The 25127-nt window shown below is 39.0% G+C and overlaps 1 protein-coding gene across 1 annotated transcript; it reads right to left on the bottom strand.

Moving 5' to 3' along the window:
* Positions 1-1351: 1351 nt before the first annotated feature.
* Positions 1352-17632, bottom strand: hlfa (HLF transcription factor, PAR bZIP family member a). The gene is made up of 4 exons (XM_058653580.1): positions 17261-17632; positions 15348-15716; positions 6190-6404; positions 1352-5504 (listed from the first exon to the last, which is right to left on the bottom strand). The coding sequence occupies exons 1-4, from the start codon at positions 17373-17375 to the stop codon at positions 5289-5291; spliced, it is 915 nt and encodes a 304-aa protein (XP_058509563.1). The 5' UTR covers positions 17376-17632; the 3' UTR covers positions 1352-5288.
* Between the last annotated feature and the right edge of the window lie 7495 nt (positions 17633-25127).

Raw genomic sequence — 25127 nt, 5'->3', positions numbered from 1 at the left:
ATCAATTTTCCGATTTTTGTATCATAGATAAAAAAGTTATTTTCCAATGATGTGATTACAATGTGTCGTGAGTCAACAGCATGGATGATTTTAAGGATTTCCACATATTTGTTGACAATTTAAAAGCTCATTTTTTTTGAGAATCTCACCAAATGTTATATTCAAAAGAAGCTTCCTTGAAACAGTAAAGTTTTGTTAAAATAATAGAACTAAAGCGTACCTGAAAAGTCACATTTGTTTCATCACCAGTTGCTTCAAAATTCTTGAAATTTTCCACATTGACTGACTTTCATGTCTTAAAGTAAAAACTTCTTTTTCACTTCTCTTCGTAATGAGGATTAAAACAGTAGCTGAACAGATTTGTGAAACAGTCAAAATCCACAAATTAACTCTTAATGACGCTCACTTGTCGACTGAAAACCTCTCCAGCTGATGAATGCATGAATCTGATTGAGGGAGTTGACACGAGTGTGACATGAAAAAGTGAAGCTTCTGTGAAGAATCTTGTCTTTAGTTAGTTAGTTAATAGATAAATTAGAAAATAATAAAAACAAAGGAAAACCATTGAATGAAGAGGGCATGTGCAATCCTTTGATTTGTACTGTGTATATTTATTAATATTTTTTCCCGTTTTAACGCAGCAACACATTTCTGTGTATATAAAAAAACCTGTACATTTAAGTTACATTTAAGTCACAATATATTATCACGATATGTATATCACAATATATTATCTCGATATTTATGTCCCGATACAATATTATTCCGATATTTATGTCCTGATACGATATTATCACAATATTTAAGTCACAATACGATATTATCACAATATTGAAGTCACAATACGATATTATCACAATATTTAAGTCACAATACGATATTATCACAATATTTAAGTCACAATACGATATCACAATATTTAAGTTGCGATACGATATTATCACGATATTGAAGTCAGGGTATGATATAATCACGATATTTAAGTCACAATACGATATTTTCACAATATTTAAGGCATAATACAATACAATCATGATATTTAAGCCACAATACAATATTATCACGATATTGAAGTCACAATCACGATATTGCAATATTGCAAAGATTTGCGAAATCATATATCGCAATATACTCACTATACAAATGAGAGTGAGCACCATCTAGTGGACTGAAATATCAATCAATTTTTTTTCAATGCTAATCCACAAAAAGTTAAACTATTATTGGTAAAATCGGTTAAAAAAACGTTTGTTTGGTGTCTCAAAAGCGATGTTTAATATCACAATATTTCACTGTAGGGATTTTCCCGCCCACCTTGTTTCACCCAAGGCAGAGGAACGAGAACAGAATGTCAGAAAAGAAGTGTGATTTTTATTCAACACTACAGATTATAGATAGACAGAGAGAGAGAGAGGCTGAACAGCACAAACAAAATAATAATCATAATAAAAGTTAACGCATTCATTCATTCATTCATTCTGTGACAAACTCACTTTATGTTCTTCTGCTTCTTCCTGTACACACACGATAAAAACAGTCCGCTGGTGTTGCCGTGAATACAATGGTTATTAAGTCTGCTGCATTGTCAGGAATAAGAAACGAGGAGTTGTGCGTGTGTATATCTATCTATCTATATCTATATATACTGTATATAATAATAATAATATAGATTTTTTGGATGCACTAAGAAGCCCCTCAATGCAGATCTGAACTAATTCTTTATTAGATCTTTACATCGCTGAGAGACGGAGGAACAGTCAGTGTATTCAAGGCACTGGAATAGACTCGGGATTATGGTTAACGTCGCCGGGTGAGGTAGTGAGATGTGAGGTCATTATGGGATATGCACGGGTTCATTATTGGCTTTTTCCTATACATATATATACTGTATATATTTAAATCATAAAAACTCCAGTTATCACTCTCTTCTACAAATTTAGTTCACACTCAAAAACACAAATTGTAAAAGCAAAAATCTTTGGATGAAATCTGGACTGGGATTTAAGTATATGGTAGAAAAAAGCTTTTATTGTATTTTAGGCGATTTACCCACAAAAAATAAATGGTTTTTAAATGTACCCTCTATTCAAAAAATGTTCTCCCAAAAACAGAAAAAAGATTTTGAATGGACAACCGCAAAAACGTGGAAAAAACTTTTTTTGTTCAAACAAATTTACCCCCAGAAATGGGAAAAAATACCTTCGACACAAATCTGAGTATCTGACTATCCAAAAATATGAATAAGCCTTTTGTTTTTTTGACCTTCTATTGCAAAAATTTCTCTAAACAAAAGGAAATTCTGGACTGTCCAAAAAGTTTTAAAAAAAAGTTCAATAAAAAATATTTAACGTCTTGATTTTTTTGCTACTTGGGTGCAATTTTATTTCATTTAAATCGTTCTGAAACAAAGGAAAGAAATACATAAAAAAATGTATCCATTCCAAACCGACAAATCAAAGCAGCTAAAAGCTAAAAAATATCTGCAGGGACTTCACTGTAAGCTTTCATTTAAGAAAAATAAAGAGAAATAAAAGCTTCTCAGTGTCCATCACTCTGCGACGGTAACCAGCAAAACATTTCCCTTCCTTCATCGTAACTTCGCCCCATCAAATCAGAGCACAAAAACACGCGACACACACGTTTACAGTGCAGTTTACGAAAAATAAAAGCCTCAGAATGAGTTCGCCTGCAAGAGGAGGGTAGACACCGGCCGACTTGCGACGGGATGGGAGGTTTGTGAGGTTGCGTTTAGGGTGGAAAATTTGCGTTTTTCTTGCTGAATTCTTGCGGGAAAATGGTACATTCTATCCTCTGGACTGCATTTTTTTTTAGTGCATCGGATTCCTGCGAGTTAAATGACAAGGAGGCCTGTAGGGGGCGCCAACATGAGCACGAGTGTCTAATAATAATAATAATGCCAGGGAGTTTTTGAAGTTGCAGAGTCTTCGCAGAACGACCTCATGCGAGCTAACACAGAATATTAAAAATACCACTATATGCAATCTGTCTTTGAGTTTATAGACATTTCTTTAATAATATGGATCTGTTGTGCCATTAAAATACATACTTCAGTAATGTATAGGAAAAATACTGTACAAAAAGAACAACTTATAATATAGAATAGGTATATATCTATATAAACATATCTCTTGTAACCAATAATATATCATCTCTGTTGTGAATAGTTTGGTTTGCAGTACACAAATTGATCGGGTTTTTAACGAAACCACAGTATCGGACAACACCATCCAACTTTTTTCTTTTTAGTTTCACCAACATCTTTTACATTCGTAGAGCCGTTTTTTTTCTTTTCTTTGTTTTTTAAAGAAGGCAAACATAAAGAAAGAAAGAAAGAAAGAGACAAAGAATACAGATGATTTTTGTTGATTTCCTAAAAAAACAAAAACATTCCTCGATCATGCTAAGGTAAGCAGAAGCAAAAAAAAGAGAATTATTTCACACCTTTTTGAGAAAAAGAAAAAAATGTCTAGCTTTTTCATTCCGTTAAAGAAATCATGCTTTAGATCTGGAAAACAACGAGGCTAAAAAACGACAACAAGAGCAGTAATAATACAACAAATATATCAACAGAACATATATATCTATATATATACACACTGTATATGTTAGCCCAGGAGCAAGGTCTAGACATCGCAATATTTTTCATGTTTTCGTTTGGACAAGCAGTCGTTTTGTTTGTTTATATCACAAATATTCGTGGATACTGCAAAAAATAACTAATCCAATACATTAGAAAAAAAAGTTGACAACAAATTGTCTTATGTATTTGTATTTGTATGTATATGAGTTCTCTACGTTTGTATCGTTAAATCTTTTGCAAAATTTTGTAATTTTACTGACGTTACAAAAAGCCGCCACAACAGGTTATTAAGATTAAAGAAGATTAAATTTCACATTGTGATTATCCTGACCAAAATGATTGCGATTTTTTTAACTCTTTGCCTTACATTAAAACATTTTTAAAAAAAAAATTTGTTTGTATCGCAGGGTTAAATCACAAGGTTCAGGCGCCCTCTTTGGGGCAGCATTTTCAAGTAACTTGACAAGAACTATTAACCTATAATCTTTCCTTTGTTTTTATCGCGATAATATGCACTGTCTTCTGATAGATTTGGGAAGTTTAGTGGAAAAATAAAATTTTTTGAAGATAATTTGACAGTTTGGGTGATATTTTAAAGATGAATCACAGCCAAAGAGACAGCAAAGTAGCAATATCTTATTTTGCTACTTTATCCTTCATTTCGGGAAACTTCCTGCCAAATATCGCACTTGCACTTATATTTATACAATTGTAGTACGGGCGGACCTGGCTCCAGGACTAATATGTATTAAGTATATAATATATAATATACAATATACTGTATATGTATATATATTAAAAATAAAAACAACAATCTTCCATTCGAGAAATAAACAGGTAGATAAATATGAGGAAAATGTTCTGAGCAAGTGGAAACATTGCACCGGATCAGATTGTGAGACACGCATTAGTGCACAAAGATTGTCTCAGTCAACGGAGGAGGAGGTGGAGGAGACCTGCCACTAGGGGGCAGCAGAGCTGCAGGTGGGTGGTTTGTGGCAGGAAAAAAGGGGGTGAAGAAGAACGTGAGTAAATAAATGTCTGAAGGTTTTAACTGTGGACAGGAATTATTGCTCAGAAAAACAAACAAAAAAACGCAAATCTACAAATACCACAAATGCACACATAAATTTAAGTGCTATACAAAAAAATGACGTCTTATGATTTGAGCACAGAAGAAGAAGAAGAGAAACAGGAAACAACAGTTTTCTCAGTCCTGATGTTACGTATAAAATCGGTATGAAAGTGAATGACAAAAAAAAACAGCATGGCATTGTTTCTCAAAAGTGGGCGGGTTGAGGTGAGGCATGGGGGTGGGAACTCAGCTGGTGGTGGGTTGGCTCATAACTCCTCACAGTTACATGAATACTAAGTATGCATGTGTAAATATATAGATATTCATCTATGTATACATATATATATATTTGTGTCTTCAGTCGATCGATGAGTACTGGAAATAATAAAAAGAACGGACAAATCGAAGAGAAGATGATACCATGAGAGACTGAAGAGGGGGGTACAGTGGGAGGAGCTTATTGTGTGAGGGGGCGGTGCCACCAAAAAAAAAAAAAAAACGTTGTCCTTCAAAACTGGAGGCGGGGTAGTAAAGTGTGTCGGTGTGAATGGGTTCAGGTGAGGACGAGGAGGAGGAGCAAAGGGAGAGGTGGCGGTCAGGGGGCGTGGTTCCTCACAGCGGCCCGTGTCGGGACTCGTATTTGGCCAGAACGTTCTTGCATCGGCCCAGCTCCTTCCTCAGGTCGGACACCTCCATGCGGAGCGCAGAGTTCTCCTTTTCCAGGAAGGAGGCGCGGATGGCGATCTGGTTCTCCTTCAGCCGTCGGGCGTCTCGCGAACGCTTGGCTGCCACGTTGTTCTTCCTGCGCCGCGCCCAGTACCTGTCGTCCTGCAGGGGGAGTAGAGGAGAGCGGAAACACACGGGTCAAAATACGTTGAATTTTTACCGTTTTACTGACTCAGGCTGACCAGGAAGTAACAATATACTGATTAGCCACCAGGGGGCGAGTCAGCTGGTCTCGACATCTCATTTGATTTGCATCATAGGGTTAGGGTTAATTTTTTTTTAGGTCTTTTGTTATTTTTTTTCCAAAATCTCAATAGAAAGACGTCAGAAAACAAAAGGTATTTCATGTATTGATAAAAAAAGTTGGCGCTTATTGAATTCTTGTTTGTCCTTACACTGTAAACAAATCGCCAAATACCACGATGCGATATTAGCTCGATATTTAAGTGACGATACAATATATCAAAATATTTAATGCTAATCCACAAAAAGTTTGTAGCACTAGTAAATAAAAATAAAAAAGTTTAAATTTATTCCCAACATCTAACAATTTTTTTTTTTAACCAGTGCGGCGGCGACCCCTACAGGATGGAGCCATCATTGTGGAATGAATTACATAACATTTGTACATAAACTGTTGGAGGTTGTGATTATTTAAACCACAGTGTGTTTACTTCAGGACCTTGCTTCCCTTTAAACTGTTACCATAGCAACAGGTCCACACAGAGGACATGACATCAGAGCCCACACAAAAACAACAAACCCCTCCTCCCACACCCGGCGTCACCTTCAGGTCCTCGGGAATGAAGACCTTCCGAGCTTTTTTGATCATGGGCTGTGGCTTCAGCTCCTCTGCGGTGAACTTGCGTTTCCTGGGGTCAAACATTTCCTGACCGGGGACGCTGGACAGCGCCAGGTCTGCCGGGTCGGGGTCGTAGGTCACGGGCACCTGGATGGACTCTGGGTCGATGGGGCTGGGCGTGTCACGGGCTGAGGGCAGAGCTGCAGAGGGGGAAAATAATTATATATATCATTAATGACTTTTCACTGACTGTTTTGATCATTTTTCCTGAAAGAAACAAAGTTTAGGGTTCATTTTATCACAAATTCTCAAAAACAAGAGCCTTAAAAATGAATTCAAAGCAAAATAATCAAATTTAAGTTGCAATAAAAGTTAAATTGCATTTTAAGTGGGTTTAAAAATCTGATTATTTGTTTGTTAAGGACTTCGACTTAGTCATCATTAGTAAATGTTTTGCTGTGAAGCTGTGGCAGGAGGACACAGTTGGACACAGTTGGACACAGTTGGACAGGAGGACAACCCTCTGTAATTTGGTGTGCACAGAGCCAGAATTTATTCTATCTGACCAGCAGGTGATGCTATGACACCAGCTTTAAACATAGAAACCTGTCCACCAATGTTTCCTTTCTTTCACTTGATTTCTGCTTCAGTTTTGCATGATTTATTTACATTTTTTTAACAAAAAAGATGCTTTATATAATATGTGGTTATTTCATTCTGTATCTATTTGTGATGTGTTGAAATCATGATAACACAAACTCCAGTATCTGATACTGATATTAGTCATTTTAGACCATTTATGAACCACTAAGCGAACCCTAACAAAACATTTGTGCTGCCAAGTCATTTTAAAAAGACATAATTCACAGACATGTTCTCCCAAAAGGAGGAAACACGCAGCATAACAAACATGACTCAGCTGAAATGTGTTTTTGCTGATTTTTATTGTTTCTAAGAACAAAATGAATAATACTTGGCTTTGATTGATTAATTCAATAATACCTGGCTGTCTGTGACTCTAACACATGATGTTATTCACCAGGATAACTCAATTATTCCGAGTCCAAAAATGTTCTTTTTCTTCAAATCCCTCCCTGAATTCATGTTAGGTCGACGACCAAAAACAAAACAGACACAAGAGTCAGCTGATCTCCACAAATATACAAATGTTTCTACTCGTATTACTTCCTAATTTGTGGCGCATCTATGACCACAAGGTGGCAACAAACATTTAGTTTGGTGGACTTGATATTTACAAGGTGCCCTTGAATGCGTCTCGTTATTTTTCACTATATTTGAATATAGTCGATGAATAATACCAATGAATATTCTATTAAAAAGCTGGAAACATCATCAGACGTGTTGGTAGACCCGATCAATCAGGCCATGGTTGTGTTTCTGTTTGTTTTTTTTAAGAATCAGCAATGCCGGTTATTATTTTTTTTTATTTTTACGATTTTCTACGATTAAATCACAAATTTCTGCTCTCAGAAACTTGATAAATGTACCGCTGACCTTTTGCCAGAATGTTCGTACATTAGCGAGACGTTCTCTTGCTTTTCTCACTAGTTTGACACTGAAAGATGTGACAGTTTCATATCATATAACGGATGTACGTGCTTTTCACGATATGAATGTAAAGAAGTGAACTTTAAACTGCACATTTTGATACAAAAACATTTAAGATTAATCAATTATTAAAGAATTACTAAATTGTTTTGATTAGTTTGGGTGTTCTCTGAGTTTTCTGCTTCTTATATGTGGATATTTCCTGGTTTCTTTGCTCCATGTGACAATTAGAATTAAAACTGATTAATATTGGTTTGTCTCTTTATCATTTTGACACTTTTTTTTCATTTTGGACCAAACAAGTACTGGATATTATGATATTTTCTCATTTTTATGGACAATAATTGATCATTTTAGTAGCTGCAACTACGGCCCGGCTGACTTTCTTCTCTGCAGTCACGAGGCATTGTCGGTATCAGCTCATGCGTTTTCCATCACTGCAAAGTTAAAATGATAAAGAGACAAAACAAAACGAGAACTATTTTCCCCCGTCCCATCGTGGATCAAACGTCTCATTGACGGCTCGAGATAGAGCTCAGAGAACCCCATGAGCGTCACATGATTCTGTGGACGCTGCTTTAGGAAAAATCACAAATACACACGTGGTGTCATGAGCTACATGTGATTTAATGATATTAACCAGGGGCTCTGCAACCTTTCGTATTAAAAAAAGAGCCATTTTTGTCTCTTCTCCACCCAAATAAATGGAATCTGGAGCCGCCAAAAAAAAACATTTTATCCATAAAATGAAGAAAAAATCATGTGTTAAGTTTTATATGTATATTACTGTTTTTACCAAATTATTTGGATTTCCTATAGCTTTCATGCACGCATAAGGACGGGTGACGCATATTTTAGTGCACAAAATATTAAACCACTCTCATGTATCGCCTTGATTCCAAAAAAAAAAGCGTTCACTTTAAAAGAAACAATACCATAAGACAAACATAAACAAAATTTTGTGCGGGGAAGAGCCACATGTGGCTGTGGAGCCGCAGGTTGAAGACCCCATGTGAAACACAGAGACATTCCTGAGGAGAAGAATGTCTTGTACACACCCACTCTCTTATTCTTCTTCTTAAACAGGATGTCTAAAATTAACAGGCAAGAAAAGGTAGACGAGCTCTGACCTACAAATGCCTGGTGAAGGTGTGTGTGTATGTGTGTGTGTTGAGGATTGACCTGTGGAACTAGTTTTTAATCTGACCTGAGATGTGTTTTATCTATTCACACACACACACACACACACACACACACACACACACTCACTCACAGTGCTGGCTACAGCCCAGAGTCACGGAACAAGATCTTATCGCCGCGCAGCACGGATGATAAAGCAGATGCACTGTACAGGGATGGACACGCTGACCTTTGACCAAAGGCGCAACGCAGAGAAGTGACAACGGGGCGAGTCCCTCACTGTCTTCTGATTGGATTTAAAAAAAACTGTGATAACACTTTTTTTCCTCTCTCTCTTTTAAAGTACCCAACATGACTCGGCGAACTCATTCGTTAAAGTTTTGTATTATGCATATTTATACAAAATAATTAAACTAATAATCAGCACCTCTTAGTGGACTTCACAAGTGATTGCATTAGTGATGGAATTTACGAGGTCCTGTTGAATGCATCTCGTTATTTTTCACCCACGCTCGTGCACTGGAGATTAGAATATTTGAATATAGACGAGCAATAATACCAATGAATATTCTAGTCCTCAACATGACTCACCTGTTAACTTTTTGTATTATGCATATTTATACAAAAATAATAAAATTAATAATAATAAGCACCTTGTTAAGAAGAAAAAGTAAGGACTAAAGAGTGAACAAAAAACAGAGCTCACAAAAGGCCACTTCTGAGGGTATAAAAAACCCTTAATTGTCATGTCTTGATGCTCCTGGCCAAAAATGAATTGTGATTCACAATATAATGGTGATAATAATTTGCTTTAAACTCTTTAATGATGACTTTAGAGCTGCAATGACTCACTAGTTAACTTATTTATTGGCCAACGTTTTATTCATAGATGAATCTGTTTGAGTGTTTTTTAACGATTAAAACAATTTTGCCGATTTTTCAGCTTCTTAAATGTGAATTTTTTCTTTTTTCCAGGTTTTTCCAGGACACGTTTAAATATTCTATGGACCAAACAAACAGCTGGGAATCAGAAAATGCTTTCTGCTTCCCATTTGGCCCCAAGGAAGATAAAGCTGTCAGCAGATTATGTGAAACGCAGAAATTGGACGTTTAATCCAGCCATCGCGGTTAAATGAAGTGACTTGAATCATGTGTGAAATTGCAGTTAAAAGACAAAGCTAACATTTGTGCTGCTGCGATGTTTGGTATGTGCTGAATAATCCCAGCAATGTCAGGGAAACTGCTGCGTCATCAGTCTGAATGAGGAAACATGACTCGTGGAAGAAAAAAACCAAAAAAAGATTATTATTCTTATCATTATAAGCGATTATAAGAGCTAATCACTACAGTTCCACCACGTCACCTCTGCATTCACTCAACCACGGCATCAAATAACTGAAAAGTGTCTCTTTTTGTTCTTTTAATGACCTGTTTGTATGTATTAAATATTCGTTTATGTGTTATTTTTATTGAAAATATTGTAAATAATATGCATGATATTAGGACTCATTTTGTACCTTCAAATTGTATTCTTTGTGCAAAATAATTACTGTAGAGGGCGCTTGCACAGACGTCAAGAAGGAGGTAGCGGTGGTTTTAGCCTATTATTTTAGTTTTATCCAATAATATCCAATAATACATTTTAAAGCCAATATTGGACGATACCGATATCGTATTGATATTTTGTAGAATTTGTTATCATTAAACATGTTAACATTTTATTTTTAATGTTATATTTTAACATATGGAAAAAGAAAAAAAAGAAGAACGGCTAAATGTATTAGGGACGATATTCAGTATCGGTACCAGTATCGGCCCGATGATGGTCCAAAATCAGATGAAACTGTAAAATTCGATAATATAATCCAAAAAATGCGATATATCGCAGACTGTAAAAATGTAAGTAAAAATCAGCAACTGCATTTTAGCTGAGTCATGTTGTGGGCTGTTTATTGAAGCTTGAACATGTCTGAAATGACTGTATCGGACTGATATCGATATCGGCAGATACTCAAGTCCATGATATCGGTATTGGTATCAGACAAGAAATATTGGTATTGTGCCATCCCTGAAAAAAACATCGGTATCCAAAGCCATATCGGTTGACGTCTGGTATCAAACACCAGTATCTACAGATTCCCGACTTAAGTATTTCTGCAGGATTTACTCATAAACCTCCTTAAAACCACCTTTCATTCACTGGAATGCACCACAACACGCCCTTTGACCCCTCCCCTCCTACATCTGCCAACAGGCACAGAGTCCAGCACCTCCTGACACGGACCCCTGGAGGGGCCCCACCCCACCCCACCCAGTCGTGGTGGTGGTGGTGGTGGTGATAACGACGTTATCGGCCGCCTGCTGTGTTTGCTTGTAAGCAGAGTGCAGGCACAGAGGGGACGTTGGCTGACAGGGGGGGCTGTTGTTGGTGGCAGTGGAGTGACTGGTTAGACGAGACACGGCTCAGAGAGCTGGAACACGCCTGTGAACACGTGACAAAAGCACACCCAAGTCCATGTGACCTCTGCAGGGAACAGCCTGTGATTTGGCTCAGAGTCCAGGCTTTGTCAAAGCCCAGTGCGGCGAGGGAGGGAGGGAGGGAGGGAGGGAGGGGTGGAGGACTGGACAGGAAGTGGAGCGGGTGTTAAAGGGAGGAGGAGGAGGAGAAGAAGGAAAGAGAGAGTGAGTGGTGATGAGTGAGCAAAGGAGGGAGGGGAGTAGAGAGGCAGATTCATGCCGTGACAGGCTCCTGTTTGACTCAGAGCTGCACAGGGCTGCCGCATGTGTCCGTCACATGGCCGAGCACGCTGCGGGGAAACTCGAGCCGTGTTCACGTGAAATGTGAAGAAGCAGAAGTTCCAAAACAACACACATACATACAATGAAGTTGTGTCTGCACATGTGCACTCACTCTTCTCTGATTCTCCGATCAGAAGGCACACAGGTACACAGGAAACGCCACCGCTGCACGAAAATATATCGAAATTTGATCGAAAACACAACACGGCCTACAGACACCAAAAACGTGTGTCAAGATATCATTTCCATGAATTATCCATACACATCTTATTCTACAGTAATGGAGAGAATGGTCGTTTTTACATTCTCTCTGATATCGCAATCGCAGTTTGTGTTGAAAATAATTGAATAAATCAAACACTTATTCAAAATCGTTCGGCCGTTCGTTAACTCTACGTGATGTGTTTTAATCATAAAAGGGAACAAACATAAATAAATAAATAAATGATTCATCATCTTCATAGACTGCTGACCAGATAGACCCAATTTGCACGGGTGAAAAACCCAGCTTGACACCCGGGTTTAAACTGGTTTGTGACCAGTGTGAATGCGTTTAATCTTAAAAAATATGTTTTAATCATCTTAATCTGTGTTAGTAAGAAACGCAAGAGCCAGTGAAGACGCCAATTTTTTTGAGTTTCAATGAGGAACCAAAAATTCAAATTTTATTTTACTATACTGTACTATCAAAGAAGTATAAAACGGTAAAACGGTAAAAGGCGTGTTGAGTTGGTGTCACCAGTAACAGTTGATACACAGAAATCATGTCATTAAAACCAGGATATTTTGCCTTCTTGTATTTAAATAAATCAATTTATTCAACCATCCACACTGAGCAACAGCGTAAGAGGAGTAACAACTATACGTTGTATACCTTAAATTAGGCCACTTCCTCATGTCAAAAAACATCGGATCTGATATCAGATCAAGAAAATTATTATGATCCAAAACTCCAAAAACTGATTAGGGATGAACTAATACGATACTTGGTGTTGGTATCGGGCCGATACTTGGTCAAAATCACCAGAAAGAAAGAGAAAGTGCCTATTCCTTCTTTGAGAGAGTAGAATATTTGTTGGAGCAGTCGGAGAATTAACAGCTTCATCACTTTTAATGATGTTGTGATATCGGTCAGACACGAAAGTCAACAAACTAAATTAATGCATCAAATTAAGTGTTTTTCTTTTCTTATTAGGGTCCGAGTGCACAAGGTTATTAGGTGATTTTTTTTTTTAATGTTTCACGTACCTGAACCAAAGTTGGTGCACATGTTAATCATGTCAAAAAAGTCAATGAGGACTTTGCCATAAGTCCTACAGGAAGGCCGCCATCTTGGGTTGAAGGGCCATTTTTAGGCGTTTTTGCAACATTGGTGGTATTTCAACGAACTTGTGCGAGAGCTTTGGTCCGATCATTTTCAATTTTTCTCTGTGTTTTTACTTTTAAAAAATATCTTGGAATTTGGGTCATAATGAGCTTTTTGAATAATCCCCCTTCAGCCATGTGGGACCTTGTGATGAGCATTTACACGCTTTTTTTCACGACTAATGACCTGTAATCTGCAGCTCAAGGCTGTTTGATTTGAGACTGTTTTTGCGTCACCAATTGATCATGAAATGAACTGCCTTGTTTCATAATAAATAGATAGGTTTGAGTTTTTTTCATGTATATATGCATATTTTTTAGGTTTCTTTGTTCCATAAAACACAGAAATCGTTAAAACTGACTGATATAAATATCCACAGATAATCAAAGTTGTGATCGTTGTTATCCGACATGAAAAAAAGAAGTATTGAGGGTTAAGAGGCTAAAATCTGACATAAAGGACTTCTTATGTTGATTGTTTTCCTTGAAAAAGTGACTTTTGCCTTTGAGACGTTCTCTAAAAACTGCATTTTTAATTAGTTATTGTTCAATCTAACAACTGTGCCAGACTAATAAATTCAGTCTGAAAATTCATGTTTTTCCACCCCTGGACTCATTGATTTAAACCATTTCGGTACAACTTGACAAACGGGATAATTTATAGTTGTAAACAAAGCCTGATGTGTTGACAACAACATTAATAAATCAACCTTTAATAAATCATTTAAGGAGTCTTCCCTCCTGATCTTGGCACAGAGTGCAAACAGGGTTTGTACACACGTCGTCTCGTGGCTCCGTCGAGGGAAAAAAAGGAGCCGCGGACGATTTCACAGGCAAACAGGACGGGGGTCACATTACGCGTGACTCCGCTAACAAACGACCCCGGGTGGAAGCTGCTGCTGCTGCTGCTGCTGCTCAGGTCACGCGACAGCGATCAATCCCCCATTTTTAATCCAAACCTTCAGGTCTTTAAATCAGCACTGACGTCAACACACACGTGTGTGTAATTCGACATCTTCAGTGTTTACAGGTGAAACACACCGACAAACACAGCGTTTACACACACACACACACACATACACAAACGCACGCACACACAGTGCGAGTCCCAGCGCTCCATCTGTTTATCTGCACTCAGATCATCTTGTTCTTTTGCCAGGAGGGATTTCTGCCTCGAGTGCGGCTGTGAAACACAACACGTCTCCAGTGGCCGGGGAGGGGGCTTGCGTTTCAAAATTCAACTCTGTTTGTTTGTTTTCTTAAGAGAAGCTCAACCTTTTGAAAACAAGAGTGTAAATGGCACCTGGCAGCAGATTAACAGAGATGAACACGTCAGTCGCGCTTCACTACCTGTCTGAGTTAATTGATGAGATTATCTGACGCTGAATGAAACACAAAAACCTGGAACGGAGACGTTGATTCTGAGTCACGAAATACTGATTTGACTCAATTTCAATCGATCAATTTTGAGATATTTCAACGTCTTTTATTTGATCCGATCTCCCAAGTTTGCTTGATTTGATAACAGATTTTGAGATGTGTCCGTTATAGGGTTGTAAAGGTAGCTCCCCGGTAACTCCCAGGGTAATTTCCAGAAACTTTTCCATAATGGGATAATTTAACAAAACTGCCATAAGCAGACAAAAGAGAGACGCTTGTCATGCGTGCCAGTCATTGGCCTAAGCGAGTTTCTGCATATACTGCGATTGGATTTGCGATATAAACTTTTGAGGTCAAAATAAGACAGATAAAGACTAAAGATTTAACACATCAACACAGGAGATACTGTCCAAATATTAGCTACTGTACTTTAACGCAAAATCATATGGTGATAATTTGGTACAACTGATCTTTTTTTGGATCATAATTGTCGATTTCTTTACTTTTTTTTGGAGCCTGCCCCCAAACAAAAACAAGCCAGTTACTTCAATTCATTGCAGACTTTATTAAAGACTCAACTATCCAGTAAAAAAATAAATAAATGTATACAAATTGGCTCTGTGTGGCAGAAATTCACCATAACGCTGTTTATGTCATAAGCTCATAACTGCGTATGTTCAAATTTGAGGTATTTTAGGTCTGGGCACTTATCGGCTGCGATTAACTCTGCAGCCTTAATTGTTTATAACAGAAATATATTTTTTCTTGGTGAGAATAAGTCAGAGTAAGAAATGAATGAAAGTCGACGTAATGTCCTCTGAAGTCATGGAAACCAGTGTGCGTGTGTGTGAGCGGGAGTGACATCAGGCTGCACTGCGTGTGCTTCCTACCTGCCGTGCCGGGGCTGTGGAGGCAGGACTGTGGAGCCATGCCAGTGTGAACTGAGGTGGTGGCTCGGCTGCTGAGGTCCACCACAGAGGGAGTGGGCGTGGCGGTGGGTGGGGCCTGTTGGAGAGTCGCCTGCTGCTGCGGCGGCTGTGTCGTCGAATGCTGAGCCTGGTCGCTCTGCGCCGTGTTGGCGGGGATGCCATTCTCCGACAGAAACTCCTCCAGGTCCATGTACTCCAGCTGGAAGTTGTCGCCGTCATACGGCAGGGTTTTGTCCCACAGCGTCGGGCCGAGGAAGGCCGACTGCGGGTGGTTGGCCGTGCTGCTCTCATCGTCCAAATTCTTCTCCTTCTCCTTGTCTTTGCCGAATCCTGCGGATGTTTGGAAACATGTCATGTCATTAAGTGGCAGCAGAGGAGCATTGTGGCTCGGTGCATGGACAGAAATAGAAAGTGTGCCTGCGGTTAAGGCAAGAAATGTCAAACTTTCAATTTTCCCTGACAGATACTGCACTCTTGCAATTTGTGATAGAATTAGTGCAAGGCCAAGGTTCACTTAAATATTCACTGTGTAACAGATTAAAAAATGTGATGGAGAACTAACAATGGTGGCTGCAACTAACGATTATTTTCATCATCAAGTACATTTTGGTCTGTAAAATGTCACAAAATGTTGATCTTTGCTTCCCAAACCTGGAAATGATGACATTCTCAAATGTCTTGTTTTTGTCCACAAATCAAGATTATTCAGTTTTAATGACTTTCTTTGTCATATGGAGCAAAGAAACCAGAAAATATCTGAGAAACGGGTTTTAATTGTTGAAAAAAACAACCTAATTAACACAAATCACCATCAAATCATTAACTTTACCATATCTTTTTTTTTTAATTTGCATAAAAGATGGAACAATCAAAAGCAGAGAAATAAAACTGCATTTAACTATTTAGATAATCTGATTGTTGTATTGATACTCCATATAACAAAGATATCATTTAAATCGGAAAATTTGAGAACATCTTCATTTTTTAAATTTGGGGAAAAACTCATCAACGGATTAATCAAGAAAATAATCAACAACAGCAGCCGTAATAACACTTTCACATATTAAAAACACTGAAAATAAAATGCTGATTTTGCCTTTTTAAAGGGTCTAATTGTACTATTTAATTAACTCTATCAATGTATTGACCTACAGTATTTGTTTATTTATGGACAAAATACAAAACAAACTCAAATGTAAAACATACAAGGTGTGGTGTATAAACATATACATTGTGACTGAAATATTGTCCAGCCCCAGGTTTTATTTTTTTAACAACACAAAAGAAGAAACCAAAACAAGGAGAGATAATGTGTTTTGTTTTGTTTTGAGTGAACTGACCCTTTAAGATAATAAACTAGGTTCTTCATTCATGTTCACATGATGAAATGACTGTCAGTACATTCAATAACACAGTGACCAGAAAAGACGCCCTCTACCGGCAGCTAGTTAGCGTCACTCACAAATCCCATTGAAGACAAGATTCTTTGAAAGATTACAGCGCAGCAGGTACGAAAATAATGCACGCAAATTTAGTGTGTACGATGCTAATTTTGGACGTTAAGTAAGCGCTAAATCCGATAAAGTTGTTGTTGTTAAGCAAGCTAGCTGTCAGTCGAGTGTGAGTCGAGCAACATCCAGCCGAGTGAAGCAGCGCATTGTTTTTCATATCTGCCTCCCACACACACACACAAACTAATGACATTACATTCCACAAAGATCGCAGAATATGAAGAGGGATCCCTCATTGAGGATTAAGCGAAACAAACCCGCGCCGCAGTCCATCTCCTTCACCCGGCACTTTCTTATCTGTCAAAGACCATGAATGACAGCCGATTATGAACACAGCAAGACAGGTAGAAGAGAAACACGTACCTTCATCGTGGTGGAAAGGCAGCTTGAGAGGGTTCTCCAGCAGGGACTTGAGGACGCCGTGAGTCGGCGGCAAGAAAGTTGAGTTTATGGGACGAGGTCGAGCCATTTTCTCCATATGTCTTGACTTGAAGGGCAAAGAATGGAGAAGAACGCTCGCGGAGGAGTGTCAACGCTTTTCCCCCCCTCGAAGAGAAACGCGACCGCAAGTGCTGGCCGGCCCGTTGAGACCCTCGCAGGCGGGGGCAACGGGAACGGAGCGGCAGGTGGACGCCTGGTTGCTCGGCGGCAGGTAGACGGGATTCGGCGCTGCTGCGGGACGGTGAGCTGTTGACGGAGTGTCGCTGCTGGAGCTGGAGCTGACTGAGTGACAGGAGAGAGGCTGGAGCGCGTGAGGGGAGGGGAGGGGAGGGGGCGTGGTTTATTTAGCACTCCTCCATCCATGTGCCGAGACGGACGCCGGTGACGTCAAAGCACCGGGAGGGCGGGGACTCTTTTTGCGGTGCGTTCATGTCACACAGGGAAAAAAAGTATTTACAGATTTACAAACTGTTTACAAACAAAGTTCGTTCAAAATGGCAGCTCCAGACAAATAGTTCAATATTTCTTTAATTAAAAAAAAAAATCTAAGAAATATGAATAAATAAATACAGTGCTTAACAAATGTACTTGTCCTGAAACTAGTTTATTTAAAACTAAAAATGTTATTGTTAGTTATTTGGTAAATAACAAACGGAATTCACCTTTTTATACCAAAATTTGAGTCAGAAAATAATCAATTCAACCACTAAAACAATTTTTTCTGTAAAATAACTATAATTGGACAGCTTAATCAGATATAATAATGTGATTTACATTTTTTCTCTTTGTTTTTTGTTAAACAGTAAATTTGATAAATTCATGGAAAACAATAATAATTATGTTTTAGCATTAAAAATGTAATTTAGGTTAAAGACTTTCTACTTAGTACAATGTGTATTAACCGTTACTAAAACATAAACAATAATTTCGATAATTCAGGGTTATGCAATGCAGCAACAAGTTAAAAATTAAACATTACTAGGCCTGCGACCGATTTATTGTTAATTAAAAACAATAGAGGGACTAATAACCATAAAAGTAGCAGTGTTTCTATTGTGGCAGCCATCTTAGAATCCCATGTCGAGTTTTCCAATTTCAAAATGTAACGCACCATACATGAGGCCATAATTTCTCTTTTGGTTTAAAATTATTTTTAATCTTTTAAATTTGCACTAATCTGGCACTTATTTGACCTTTTGTTGATTTTCATTGTTAATTTCTTCACCTTTTGCTTAAAATAAACTTGCGTTCGTTTCGTTGGTCATTGTGCACCAAGCAGGGGAACTTACGGTGGCGGACAAAACAGTGGGATACTAACACCATTATATGAGACATTATATGAAGGTTGAAATCCAATCTTTAAGTGTTGTTATATGAGGTGCAATAAAAATCTTTACAAGATTAATTAGATTCGTGTAGAAGATTGTAAAATTATATCAGATTTTATTTTTACTGTTATGTGCCAGGTCACTGAACCAGTGAAACTTACCTGTGTGTGTGTCTGTGTGTGTGTGTAACCCACACTACCCACCCAGAAATCAGGGTTACAGGTGGATAGATCAGCGGACAGATAGACTTCTCTATCAGACAACATACATGGTGAAAATATAAACACAGGGACATCTCACATTTCATACAAACCTGTTCATTTTCAGCACGACAGAAGGAGGTTTTCAGGGCGACTGTGTAACTGTAAATCTAAGCAGAGAGGAAACACTCCAATCTAGAGCCACGGCAGAGGAGAGGGTGAGTGATGTGAATCCAAATTTGACCTACTTTCAGCCAATGGTTGTTGGAGTCAGCCTGCAATTGTATCTGTGCAGCCCCTGGCACATGCAAACTCATGCTGTCTACAGTGGTAGTTGCTGAGTCACTCAGTTTAAATGCACTCCGCAGCCTGTTTCCTCTTTGTTTTAGTGATTTATGAGCATGTGTAGTCAGTTTTATGAAAAATAAAGGAAAAACACAACAAGGCCTCATAACAGAGACAAAAACAATAACAATGAGAGAGAGAGAAAAAAAATCGAGTTGCACATGACGAAAAGGCTAATGAAAGGAAGCGATTGTTCTGATCAGACTGTTGCAAAACGGTTACATCTGAATCTGTTCTCATGCCTATGAAAATGTCACACCATATCCAACCACAGATCTTATCTGTCATTCCACCCACAACTATGAGACGATTTGAACTTTGCTTCTGACATTTTGCATCTTAATGAGATTCTCCTCCTGTGACGTTTGTCGTCAAGTTATTCTTGTGGCATCGACCCCAAAAACCGGAAGTTATATTCGATTCAATTCGATTGTGCCAAACAAAATACATTATCTCAAGGCACCGTACACAGACAACATTATAGAGAGCAGAGAAAACTGACAAATTGGAAGAAAAATTAAGAAATCTCTGACAGAACAAGACTCAAAGATGTGCGGCCATCTGCCAAGACAGGTTGGGGTGAAAGGAAAATGGGGTACAGAGGAGAGGTGGGGCGAAAGCACAAGGGGGAGGTGAGGCAGAGACAGAAGAGAGAGACCAGGAGCAGAAATACAACAATTGGATCAAGTTTTAGGTTTAGACAAGACATTTCTGAATCATCAGTGATGACATGTTTATAGAACTACAATGTCATTTATACATGCAGCAGGAGAGATTGTTGATCAAGATTATACTGATATCAACTTTAATTATAGCACAGTAATAATGGTGATGATATGATATTACAATAATAATAATACTAATAATAGCCTTGAAACTGGATCTGGATCCTGCAGCCTGCATGATGAGGACACAGAGAGACAAAAGACAAAAGCGGATGGAGCTTTTCATCCGTACTTCGCGTTTGTTTCGTTGGTCGTTGTGCACCAAGCAGGGGAACTTACGGTGGCGGACAAAACAGTGGGATACTAACACCATTATATGAGACATTATATGAAGGTTGAAATCCAATCTTTAAGTGTTGTTATATGAGGTGCTGACCCCCAATAAAAATCTTTACAAGATTAATTAGATTCGTGTAGAAGATTGTAAACCACTCACTCTCCCACGCCAAACTCCATAGAGAAATACGTCACAGCACGCAGGAGTTGATCCACTGCTGCCTCCATCACTAAGTCCAAATGTGTCATTTTTATCACTTCTGTGTTCAAAACACTTTATTCAGATTCACCTCAGTGACACAAACTGACCAAACTTGGCAGAAGTACAGCAGCAGATGCTGTGTCCTTGTGAGCTAAAAATACTAGTTTTCTCAATGGACTTTGGTGTGGCAGAATAAGAGGATTACATATCAACACAAACTGCCGAGTGTCAGTCGGAGAAGGCTGTCAGAATGGTGAGATAAATTGGTGAGTACACAGTCAGCACTAATGATGTGTACTTTATACACCGCTTAAGGGCAATTAGGTTTGCATGAAGTTATTTCAAGAGACACGCATACACCACATGCAGTCAGGGGTAAACAAAATGATCCAATTTTTCATGGTAAGAGAATGACAAACCTTTACACGAGTAGAGATAATTTTCCTTTGTACAAGTCACTGATACAATCTGTCTGTGTTTCTCTGTTGTCTTGAATATTTACGCTATATGTGGTTCGGTCCACATGATGAAAACCTGATGTTCCCCCTTTACACTTCTCTGAATTTTCTTTTTGGAAAGAAATAATCACATTTCTCGACTGACTGAAGAACATTGTTTTGTTCCGATTCAACAAAGTGAAATTTCTATTCGGAATCATTTAAAGTTGTTTTCTGTGTTGTTGAGCTCTTCAAAGACTAATTTTTTAAGTCCTTTAGCAGGGGTGTTTCAAGAAACTCCGGAGCAAAAAGGGGTCTGGGGGCCCCAACAATGAAATAACTCAGTGTCAATAGCCCCCTTTTCAACCAACATTTCCAGAGACTTGATTTCCAGGTTAATCCCTGACAATTACCGGGGAAATGCCTAAAATCTCAATATTTAACAAAGGAGTCTGGTCCGCGACCAGCATCACACTGCCGCTGTGTTTCAGTCCAGTGACTGTGTCAGACGGAGTCTGTGCTCAGGTCATAGAGGAAGTACTGAACAATAGTTTTAATTAACTGATCCTAGTGATTCAGTTACACTGAAAACAACTGCTTTACAAGTCACTAGTCACTCGTGTGTGTGTGTGTGTGTGTGTGTGTCGCGCATAAAACCAAGTCACCGCAGTTTCACGCAGCCATGCAGTGATGACTCCGCCCACATTGAGTAGGTACTTTTTTGTAGTGGAGATAAACCGTGCTGTGATGTGCCGAGGCGAGGTGAGTAGAACCGGTGGAAACACGCCATTGGTGGAAACACTCCAATTCTTGGGTAAACGAGAAAAGTCTTGCGGTTGAAAAGGGGGCTATTGATTTCTTTTTCCTTTTTCTCTATTTTATTTTGTTGACACTTCAATGACATACGTGCGCAAAACTGGGGACAAGAAGGTTATTTTTGGAGCAGTAGAATTCACTTCTGAATCTTTTCATCTCGCTCTACTAGCTCAGTGTGGCTGTTGCTGCCATCTGTCTCCACATACACTGCGTTCCAAATTATTATGTGATAATAATGTGATATTTTTCTCAAATTTTTCTAAATAGTCGATGCAAATGACAGTCAGCATTATTTTCAAGTCATTAACCGTTAGAGTATAATTTGAATGTTATTGAATAAACCTTCCGATGATAACAGTATTATTTTCAAAATAAAAAAACTTAAAATGTATACTCCACAAATCCCTTCCTGTGACTTAATCAACACTGTGTGAACGCATTTCACAATTGAACGCATTTGACATTTGTTTAATTGTCATTGCTGTGGTATAAAGTAAGCAATCACGCCTTGGGGTCCCCTGTCAGCTCAGGCATTTCCCTGCTTACCCTTTCCCTGTTTACCAAAAAAAGCAACCTTAAAATCCACTTCATTTAATGTGGAATTCTGTAACATATACAAGGATAAAGACAGATAAAGGACAGAGACAGCTGCAGGTGAATGGGTGAACTTCTGAGAATTCTCATCTGAGGCCTTTTGTGAGAAACAAAAATGTCGTGAGGGGAAAAAGTCCCAGGGAGGAAAGAAACTGTGACGTACAAACCAAACAAACATGTGTTGTATGAGAGCGGTCAGCTGAACGAGGCAAGTTGCCCCTAGATCCGTGCGGCAGAGAAATTCAGAAGAAAAAACCCAAGATGTGAAATTGTGACAACAAAGATCCGTGTGTGTTGTTGTTGAGGAGTCGGGAGTAACTGCTCCTCAGTTTTCACTATCAGTTTTCTTTAACACAAGATTTGTTGCACCGATATGGAAAAGCTTTGTGGCGGCATCCTTTTTAAAGTCTCTTTCACACTGAAATTAGCGTCAGAATTTATTTTTTTGCAACAACAGGAAAAACATCCCAAATAGACTAGAATAGTTACACACACGAAAACTTTTTCTACAAAATATATAGTCCCTGCAACACATCCTGGCCTACTCGCTTTAGTGGGGACCAAAGTCCGCAAACGTCCCTGTTCGAATACAAATGAAAAGTCCTGTGCGTGAATATGAGTCCGTGTCTCCTGGAGGAGTTCTGTCCTCTCCTGCTAATGCGCTACCACACACACACACATACTGGTTTATTTACTTTACTGGGGACCATAGTCCTCAAAGGTCTCTGTTTGTCCACGTTTGTACAGAATATTACCGTAAACGCTCTAGTATCAAAGTTATGTTCATGTTAAGAAGCAACATTTTCACCATTTTGGTGGCACTTTAACATACTTTGAAGAGCTTGTTCACCTCCTGTCCCGCTCTATGTCTCCCTCTTTGTCTATCAGTGGTACTGCAGCCTCACAGCAAGAGTCTGCTCGTACTTCTGTACTTCTCTACTTCATTACCTCTTTTTTAGGAAACATTTTTAAAAAAAAGTGTCAGAGCATTTATTTGTGGAAAATAAATTTCGGGAATAAGACGTCTCAGCTTGCTAAACTGCTGACAAAGCTCTCTGAGGGTTTTTATATCGTTCCAGTTTTTGAGGACGAAGAGTCTTTACTCCACAATTGTAATGTTCTCAGATACTGTTTTTTAAACATAATAATAAAGTGTGACGAGAAGAAACAATTTGCTTTACAGGGACTTTTAGAGTTGCGTGAGGAACACATAAAGCCCAAAGAACACCTGACCTGCTTCCACAAATGAGTCAGACACAACAGTTCCTCTCTCAAGCAGATCTGGGGTAACAAAGGGAGCATTGGAAAAGAACAAGCTTAAAGAAATGTCTCTGGGATAATCCATCAACGCTGGGCCTCGAATCTGCAGCAGAATCGTTCCTGTTACGTAACACTCAGAGAAGCAATTACATGGTCTCCGGCGGTTTTGCCTCGCCTGTAACAGCAGTGAATACTCCGCATCTGAAACTACACAGCTGCCCCCCCCCCCCCCCCCCCCACCACCACTCACCCCTCAGCAGAACACGCTGTTAGAGCCAGGACAGGACAAAACAGGACAAGATAGGACAGGAGCATTGACATTTCCATCAAAAGCTACTTCAACTCACCGGATCTCAATTATTCAGTCAGTAGAAATACTGTTAAACCTGCTCAGGCTGCTGACTGTGAAGTTCCTTTTTGCAGGTAGGAGGTACAGATATTGTTGGGTGAATATTCTAAAGGGGAAAAACAAGAGTCTTTAGCTTCTTTTACCGTGCTGTCATATTTGTGTCACAGTGAATCAGTCGTACACAAAGTACTGTCAAAGTTTTAATCCATAGACTTGTTGCACACTGATGATGTGCAAAAATACCATGTAGGGTGCTACTGTTATCGAGTGGTACTGCTAACAGTGGTAAGTCAGAGATGTGTTTGCACTTCTGACTTCTCAAACTGGAACTCCCAGTTCCAACTTCTAGTTCTGATGCCTGAAGTGATTGGAAAAGGGAGGGGTTCAGCCGACTGTCTGTTGCTATCTGCAGTCTCACCGTTAGATGTCACCAATCCTTGCACTCTGGATCTTTAAAAATGATCAATATGAATTATGAGGTCCTGGAATGACTGGATTTTCAAGTCACTCACGTGAAATATTACCAATTTTTATCTGGTGACTTTCCCAATTTTCCCAATCGACTTATTGTGAATGCTTTTGTGCATAAAACTTGTGTACAGTCTCATATCGTCCAAGTTTTTGGTCGTCCGTACACGTCTGGCCGTGCACAAACTGTGGCTGGAGGTAAATGAAGTCGCCACAAAATGACTTCAAAACCACATTTCTGCCAAATGAGAAATGGAAATGTGTGTCCTGTGTTTTCCAGTGCTACTTCAGGTCTTTCAGCGGGGAAACAAAACAACCTGCTTTGGGCTCTGGACTTACCTCCACCTACCTGCTCACCCTCTCCACTCGCCGGCAGGTGAGCGATGTCAAGGCGCAGGGGTTGCTCATCTGCACGTCCCACTCGCTGCATTAAGCACTCACATCCCTCTGTTAGCCACCACGCACTCAGGTGCCCACACACACACGAGGAAAGGGCTGCAGGTGAAACCAAGTGGTGGATAGTTGCAGTGTATTTCTGGAGCCTGTGATGAGTTCCATTTATAGAGAGGGAGGGCATGGATGGATGCTCTGCTGGGTTTCTTCACTGTTTGGGAAAGTAGTCGGAAAGAGAAACTATCTCACGATTTAAAAAAAAAAGATGTTAGACGTATATGTGATTGTTATTGTTTCTCAGTGTGATTATTTAAAGAACAAAGAGCTTCTAAACGCTCATGTAATGTTTGTGCAAAAACAGTGTTGTACATCTCTTTGCAGCACTTTCCAGAACTT

Source organism: Solea solea, chromosome 16, assembly GCF_958295425.1.
Source record: "Solea solea chromosome 16, fSolSol10.1, whole genome shotgun sequence".
Taxonomy (NCBI): Eukaryota; Metazoa; Chordata; class Actinopteri; order Pleuronectiformes; family Soleidae; genus Solea; species Solea solea.
This window is presented reverse-complemented; position numbering and strand designations above follow the sequence as displayed.

Coding starts and splice junctions, on each gene's coding strand:
- hlfa (XM_058653580.1), bottom strand. CDS start 17,375: ATGGAGAAAATGGCTCGACCTCGTCCCATAAACTCAACTTTCTTGCCG. Junction 15,717..17,260: donor GCCTTTCCACCACGATGAAG/GTACGTGTTTCT, acceptor AAACATCCGCAG/GATTCGGCAAAGACAAGGAG. Junction 6,405..15,347: donor CCACAGCCCCGGCACGGCAG/GTAGGAAGCACA, acceptor CCCCCTCTGCAG/CTCTGCCCTCAGCCCGTGAC.